The 7,730-nt window shown below is 34.8% G+C and overlaps 2 protein-coding genes across 3 annotated transcripts; one reads left to right on the forward strand and one right to left on the reverse strand.

The window, feature by feature from the left end:
• Positions 1-1,890: 1,890 nt before the first annotated feature.
• RAD52-2 (cobalt ion-binding protein) lies at positions 1,891-3,710 on the forward strand. Its single transcript, XM_079030012.1, has 4 exons — positions 1,891-2,474; positions 2,587-2,624; positions 3,042-3,133; positions 3,412-3,710. The coding sequence occupies exons 1-4, from the start codon at positions 2,080-2,082 to the stop codon at positions 3,550-3,552; spliced, it is 666 nt and encodes a 221-aa protein (XP_078886138.1). The 5' UTR covers positions 1,891-2,079; the 3' UTR covers positions 3,553-3,710.
• Positions 3,711-4,076: 366 nt separating this feature from the next.
• On the reverse strand, positions 4,077-7,510 carry LOC145092112 (Gut esterase (DUF1350)). Of its 2 annotated transcripts, none has more exons than XM_079030011.1 (11): positions 7,353-7,510; positions 6,911-7,139; positions 6,450-6,522; positions 5,702-5,826; positions 5,510-5,618; positions 5,366-5,429; positions 5,233-5,288; positions 5,061-5,168; positions 4,840-4,989; positions 4,595-4,765; positions 4,077-4,512 (listed from the first exon to the last, which is right to left on the reverse strand). In XM_079030011.1, exons 2-11 carry the CDS (start codon positions 7,135-7,137, stop codon positions 4,279-4,281), a joined length of 1,317 nt encoding a protein of 438 aa, XP_078886137.1. In that variant the 5' UTR covers positions 7,138-7,139; positions 7,353-7,510; the 3' UTR covers positions 4,077-4,278. The 2 variants fall into 2 exon arrangements, with proteins under 2 accessions (XP_078886137.1, XP_078886136.1); XM_079030010.1 differs by having other exon boundaries at positions 7,375-7,487.
• Positions 7,511-7,730: the final 220 nt, after the last annotated feature.

Genomic DNA, 7,730 nt, shown 5'->3' on the forward strand with positions numbered 1-7,730 from the left:
TGATTCTATTAATTGCTTTAAATAGGTTGATTGCATGACAACCAAAATCTATATTGTTTTTTATTTACTCGGGCATGAAAAAAAATTACTTTTCAATTCATTCGACTTAATTAAAACGTTTTATTTAGGATAACAATAAAAAATTAATGAATTTTCTAATCGTTGATTGTGATAATTATGGTAATGAAAACTTATTGCATCGTTGCATATGGTGTTGATAAACATGTAGATTTCTTTGTTGGTCATATTTGATGACATTTTCAGTAATATGTTCATACTAATGTTACGGAAGCTTCAAGACTTTGGTGGGTGCACGGTGGGAAAATTGTCCAAAAAAAAACGTAAATTGCTATTAGCTATAGAATGTTGTGGTGAATAATTGAATATGAAAGACAAAAAATAACAAAATATTCAATAATGTGTCTCATCCTCCTACCTCGACTGTTAATGGCGTGATCTCGATGAAGTTTTCATGTCACAGATATAAAGGGAATCATTATAGTTGTAAATGGACTGACCGGTGTTGTTCTCCGTTTCTTTGTTGTAATGTGTAACTGTAAACTCTTTTTTCCTACCCGGCTAGCTTCTTGCTAGCCTGTTGCCCTTTTAATATTATTCGTCGTTTCCAAAAAAATCGATGACATTTTGAAAATTAAGAAAGCTTTCGCTTCAAAGTCTCTCTAAAATTGCCTCCATTTTCTTACGTAGCTTGTACCTTCATCACCGAAACACAATATTAGTTTAATAATAAAGACTAATACACATATTACTATTGGAAAATCTTCGATAAAGTCTCAATATTTTCGACAAGTTTACGATTTAATTCTAAATATTATGATTTTTCTGAAATTACCCTTGAATCAATGTATTGACAAATCATTTATAAATGCAACATACATATTTAATTATAAACAAAAGAAATACAGTTGTTGATAATTTAAAGGAATGAGAAGACGTACTAAGTATTCTGTACTCCCATATTGATTGCTCACAACTTCAAACCTTTTACGTTCCTCTTATAGATCGATGTAGGTGTCATGATTAGATGAACTATGTGGACTTTGAATGACACTTTAGATACATAATCACTATTTACTCGTTTCCATTTAAATTATCATTCAAGTTTAACTTTTCAGTATGATGGATATGTGTTATATGATAGCTGTTAATAGGTATGGTATAAAGGTTGTATGATAGTTAAGTTATAGAACATAAGATGAACACTAACATCATAGGAACATCCACATAATGCATCTCATCATGACATCTACAATTATACATAAGAGGAACGTAGAAAGTTTGAAGTTGTCAGAAAACAATATCGAAGGGCCGGGGGGGGGGGGGGGGGGGGGGGGGGTTATTTAGTTCATATTTTCATTCCTAGAAAATTAACTTTATTTCTTTTATTTATAATAAAAAAAATATGTTATGTTTATAAAAGATTTGTTAACAATAATATACATTAGTTCAATTGTAATCTTCAGAAAAATCTTACTATTTTTATTATTAATTAAAAAATACCGCATTCTTCAAATAAGTTTTTTTTTTTTTTTTGACTAAATTAACGAAACAAAATAGAATATCTGAGAAATTTACAAAACCAGCCAAAAATATTTTTTTGGAGTTTTAGCAAGTAATTTGTTATTTTTTTTTTGTAAACAAATTTCAATTTGATATTAAACCGCAAAAATATAAAACAATATATACATATTCTTCCTATTACTATTTAGTATTACCTGGTATATATTCTTTGATGTACGATGTACGGTGGGTTTAATTGGGAACTTTAAAAGAAAAATATTAGTCAATATCCAATGCCATTTTTGTTATTCTCAAACCTAGGTTAATATTTGAAAAAAAAATGTAAATTCCATAATTTGGTATTTGTTCGTGGAAAAAGAGAAGAATTTGGCAACTTGCACTTTCATGGGAAGGTGTGACCGGTCACCGGTGTACTATTAGAGCTCTCACCTACCCGCCCTGTCTCTGCAAACCGCAAATCCCAAACCAAATCCACCCTTCTTCGACTAGTTCAATTCTAGTCAAGGTGAACCAGGAGCGTCTCTCTGGCCGGAGAAAATGGCCTCCCAGAGCAGCATGTTCGTCGTACGCCCAATGGAGTCTCCGGCGACCGTAGCTCCTCGTTTTCCGGTGGCGATCACATTCAATTCGCGCAGCGGAGCAGCGGGTTCCGAAAATGTTTCTAAATTGAGCATTAGAAGAAGTAAGTTAGTTTTGGTGTCTGCACTGGGTGATCGTAGCAGCAGTAGCACCGGCGGCGATGGTAATAGTAATAGCAAGGGCAAGGCGGCATCATCAGTGCCTAGCTCGAATTATGTCGTACCCTTGGACAATCCCTCCTCCTCATGCATCACTCGTCCCCTAGCTGAGATTCTTCGAGACCTCAATAAGCGGATCCCTGATAACATCATCGTTAAATATCCTGATAGTATTCAGGCGGCGTCCATCCCTTGGTACATTTCAATACACTCACTCAAACTCTCTCCAAGCACCAACTTCTGTATCTATCTTCCTCTCTCTTCATTTAATCTGATTTCTTTTTGGCGATCTGAAAATGTCTTATAGGTACCATGCCAACAGGATGTTGAGTTTCTATGCTCCAGGTGCGTTTCTTGAACAATGCATTTTCTTTTTCAGGAAGATTTGTCACTTTCCCAATTTCAATTCTCATTTATAAACCTACCTAGTAGCCAATTTTGATGCTAGAAATTATAAATGCCAGGGGAAAGAGGGAAAACATAGGAGTAAATCAGATGTAGATATGGGATCAATTAATGATGTATGACTATGAGGGATCTCCATTAGTTTGCTTCCAAATCTTGAATTTCAAACCATGAATATCAAAACATGAACTTGATATTATATAATCTTATCCAGGTGTAGGCTTTCGTTAGGTCATATGCATGCTTGCATTGTAATCTACTTGAGTTTGTTATTATTGTAGTTTATCTGTTTGATGAACTTGTATTTCCACATATATCTTTTGTTACCTAACTTACCTTATAATTATTTATTTTCAGGTTGGTGTGGAGAAATACGTGATGTAATTTTCTCAGATACTGGAAGTGTGACTGTGGTGTATCGCGTCACTGTACGTGCAACTGATGGCGAGGTATACCTAAATCATCAAAATGGCTACATTTATTTATATCATATAATAGTACATATGGACTATTTGGTGTTTTTTATACTGTGTTTGGTATACATTAGACTAGGATTGACTGTTGTTTACAATTATTTGCCCCACCCAAAAGGTGGGACATGGACTCACTTTTGATCTGTCGTTTGTGCAAAAGACGTGAATGCCCTTTACATCCTGATGATCCAAAATAGACCTAGAAAGCATTTGTTGTATTTTACTCGTAAGCTTGAATGCATATACTGATACAGGCACACCGTGAATCAACTGGAACTGTGTCTTCCACCCCAAATGGTCAGATTACTGATCCTGTTGCTGCAGCTGAAGAAATAGCTTTTTGCAAAGCATGTGCTCGATTTGGACTCGGGTTATACTTGTACCATGAAGATTAATTAGATGAAGTAAAGAATTTTCATATGAGAGAACTTGAATAATAATAATATATGCTAAAATGTTTCTTTTTTAAATCAAAATATCCGAGTACTTCCCATGCTACTACCTTTCAAGGGGTACACACTATGTTAAAGATGTAATAAATGTTGCTTAAATATGTTTTTTTTTTGTATAGACAACTTCCCATCTTTTTAATTTTGTTTTGGATGAGAAATGAATTGTAACACCCCAGTTTTCTTTTGACGGTGTAAGCTTACAAGCAAAGCATACCCACAAACACTTCAAAAGCACATATGCACGTAGCTCACAAGCAACTTACAATCACAGATAGCTTACAAGCAAACATTCAAACAAGTTTCATGAATAGGATATGTTATACACATGCTCTTGCCTATAAATAACAAGCAAACTTAAAACCATTTACTTCCATCCAGAAATAGAACAAACTCTAAATATAAGCAAATAATACACGGTTGTGTGCTATATAAAATTTTTATGTATGAAAAGTATATATATAATCATGTTTTCCTTACCTAAAATGATGTTATCATTATATAACAAAGATTTGTATTTTACAACATTTGGCGATGTTGGCATGTGTTTTACCATCAACTTCTATGCATTTCCATGCACTTGATGGTGTTCACGAGTCTATGTTCATTTTACAAACTTACAAATATTGAGCGTATTATCCTCCCATCTTAGCTTTTGGTGGGATTCTAATCCTATGGCTTCAAAAGTTTAGCACCAGTGTTTGTAATCATCCAAGCAGTAATTGTATCAGCAAGCAAATCCAACTCCTTTGAATTATTTGCACGAAGAGTTGGAGAGTCTACACCCAGTGAATTACCTACTTCTTTAGCAACTGCTTCCCATGGTGTCCCTGCAGTTAAATTTGCAAATAGCTCTCCACCCCTGTTTACAGCATCCACCATTCCCGGTGGGACATCTGGCAAAGCCTGATCAATGCAAATAGGTTTACAAATTACAACACAAGATATATTATTAAGTCAATAAGTCAAAGAGAAACAACAACCAAACCTGTTGTAAAGGAAGTCCATGATCACCAGGGAGTGAACGAATTGACATATCCAGCACTGAACTAATGGCAGCCTCTGAGCTAAGCACCTGAGCTAGGGTGGAGGTTTCATCAATCGTATCATCTTTGAATTTAATTAAAAGATTCCTTGAGATTCCATAGTATGATTTTATCTGCACAACAAATTCATAATCTTTCAACTTTCAACAAAAGGATTTACATTTACATTCACATAATTAATAGATACCAGTCTTCGAGTTTCTTCTGGTTTTGGAGTGAAATTGTCTCTTCCATTAGCCAACTCCATGTACAAAGGAGGAAGTTGCTCAATCAATGGTATAACTTGTTTCATAATGCGAGGGCTAAGGTTCTCCAAGTTTTTTAAAGTCATTTCCGCCTGTGTGTATACATATCAAGAATCAGTCATTTTATAAATTCAAAGAAAAAAAAGTGTTTCTTAATTGTTACCCCAAAACGGATAGTTGGTGATGCTGCAATCTGTGAGAGGATTGGTCCAATGCTTTGAGCCATTGGTAAAAGAACCGGTGAGAGCAATGGGACAGCCATGCTGGCATCCTGAAACACCAGTAAGTATAAATATGATATTATGATATAATTGCAAGAATTAAGAGATAAGTACCTTGTTGTTGAAAGCCATATATACATTACCACACCTCTGTATAGCATACCTGGAACCTGATCAATACAAACTTACTTGATTGTCAATTTGTCACTGGTTCTAGATGAACAAAAAAAGAAAAAAGAAAAATAACCAATCAAAAGGTGGATGACGGATCCTAGAGAATGTCCAATTCCAAAAGATGGAAGATCCCTCACCTATATTATATGTATACCAAACTTAATTCAGCCAAAAGAAAATGGAAACAAACTTTATATACGTAAAAGAAAACGCTCACTGTTTCGTTTAAAGCCCTAAGACACCTGTCAAATTTGAACTGAACTTCGTCTGCTATGAAGAAGTGGTCAAAGCCACTAGCATAAGGTGTTGCAATTACCAATGCACCCCTGGACAACAACAAGAAGAAGAAATGTTAAATAATTCTAAAATCATATTTATGTTTAATGAATATAATAATAAGAGCAGTTACCTCTCTGAAAGGCGTTCCAGAAATAAGCGATAAGTGAGCTGAGGAGCTGCCCCAACAAATATGCCACCAACAAAATGCACAACAGATGTTGGCTCTGAATTTCTTGGTTTTAATACCCAGGCTCCCTGAAATTGTATAAATCACAAACCAAATAAATGATCATAGGTGACACTAAAATCACCATCACTTACATTTAATTCTCTTGTTGATTACTATTATTCATTTAATACAACAAAAGAAGTTTATTTGTTCTGCATTGAAAGTTTGACTTAACCGTAAATAATGGCAAAAGAACCAGATTAGGTTGGGTTTTTAAACCAATGGAAGGTGGAGGTTAATATGCAGTAAAAGTTACTTATTTTGGGATATTTATGGTGAATAACATAGTACAAGTGAGTTCAAGTATACATTTGTTGTTGCATTCCATAACTCCATTTTGTTGATGAGTGTATGCACAAGATGATTTCATTGAAACTACACAACATACTCATAAATTTAGTAAAGGTGTCCACATTATTATTACAAACAGTTATAAATAGAACATGGGATATTGGTTTCCAAACATAAGCACAAAATTTGATGAAACATGAACATTTTCAGTATATGAATCATGTGTGAATTGTTGATTGTAAGTTCTTGGTGGAAAATTGTTGTTTATGTTCAATGTAGCAACTAACAAAAAGTGGAAAAAAGTCCAGAATAATAACAAGTAGAATGCTTTTAGGCTATAGCAATATGTGAACTACACCTCAACTTCCTGCCAATCTCTTGAACTACTACCCCACCCACCTTGAGATTGCTTCACAGTCTCAGTGAGTAACCTGCAAAAGCACAAGATGTGTATGGTTATCATGAACACATACTGTGTACATATTTAGCACATGACATGAAACATACAACTCAATAGAAACCAGAATCTATGTGTTTAATTAGATCTAAGTTGCAATTCTTACAAAGGATTCAAAAAAAAGTGAAATACATCCAGAGGGTCAGGTGCTACTAATAGTTGGGCAATCACTCATCTATTCAAGTTGGATATATATTTTTGATTCTTTTCTCTGTCTCTCTAAAAAGCTCCCCCACTGTTCCCTTTCTTTTTCTAAACCACAGTTGGCGTCCTTACAGAGTAAAGAGTAGAGATGAGATGAAGGAAAATTATGATGATAGGGTTGGGCAGAATCAAAATTCAAAAGGACCTGCAGTGCATACCTCTCGATCTCACTGTAAAGCTGGATTCCAGTTCGTCCTGATTGGTTGTTGCTGTCCTGACCGTTGGAATTGCGACAAACTACCTTAAATCTATTGAGTTTGCGAAATCCGACAGATGACTGAGGATAATGATGAATACCATGTAATCGGACGTGACTCCGGCACAATTTAGACTCAACTTGTGGAGAGGCAAATTGCCAATGCGGCATCCACACGCAGGTAGCCATGCCTATGGACCATCAGAACCAAGAACGTGAACTTTAAATATGATCAAACAAATTTTAGGGTTCAAATTCAGAGCCCCAAAATCGAATTCAAGGATTCATTTACAAATTTGACCCATGTATCTTCAACTAACAACGAATTGAGTAATTGAACAACTTATGGAGCTCGAAGTAACAAGAGTTATCGAATGAAGTTGAAAACTAGGAATAGAAATTACTTGGAATTAGAGAAAATATGACCTAATCTCCAGAGCATCAGTCGTCGGAGTAACTATTGGAGAACTTGCAATTTGCAAACTTCCTAATTCGGAACGGATATTTTAGAAAAGTCCACAAAAAGTGCCGTGCATGCAACAGTTTCTAGACGATATTTTTACGGGAACAACGGAAGGTTAAATCTCGGTGACTAATTATTTTCCTTAATCATAACAAACAAATGTTCACATTGCATGTCTACTTATGATAATAACCTAAAAGGATAATCTATTTTGAGAAAATTTGTAAAATGACAAAAAATGAGGGATTGTTTGAAGAAACTAACCGATAATTAGAAGTTTCGAAAAATGACCACGACTTTCCAGAAAGATCCTCTTCGA

This window comes from Lactuca serriola, chromosome 3 (genome assembly GCF_051521515.1).
Source record: "Lactuca serriola cultivar US96UC23 chromosome 3, Lser_US96UC23_V15, whole genome shotgun sequence".
NCBI classification, from domain to species: domain Eukaryota; kingdom Viridiplantae; phylum Streptophyta; class Magnoliopsida; order Asterales; family Asteraceae; genus Lactuca; species Lactuca serriola.

What these genes read in the sequence shown, in the direction of transcription:
- LOC145092112 (XM_079030010.1), bottom strand. An exon ending in TTAGGGCTTTAAACGAAACA is followed by an intron (nt 5,430 to 5,509) that starts GTGAGCGTTTTC and finishes CATATAATATAG; the next exon opens with GTGAGGGATCTTCCATCTTT. An exon ending in CAGAAGAAACTCGAAGACTG is followed by an intron (nt 4,766 to 4,839) that starts GTATCTATTAAT and finishes TTTGTTGTGCAG; the next exon opens with ATAAAATCATACTATGGAAT.
- RAD52-2 (XM_079030012.1), top strand. Translation starts at nt 2,080, where the DNA reads ATGGCCTCCCAGAGCAGCATGTTCGTCGTACGCCCAATGGAGTCTCCG. An exon ending in CAGGCGGCGTCCATCCCTTG is followed by an intron (nt 2,475 to 2,586) that starts GTACATTTCAAT and finishes AATGTCTTATAG; the next exon opens with GTACCATGCCAACAGGATGT. An exon ending in GTTGAGTTTCTATGCTCCAG is followed by an intron (nt 2,625 to 3,041) that starts GTGCGTTTCTTG and finishes ATTTATTTTCAG; the next exon opens with GTTGGTGTGGAGAAATACGT.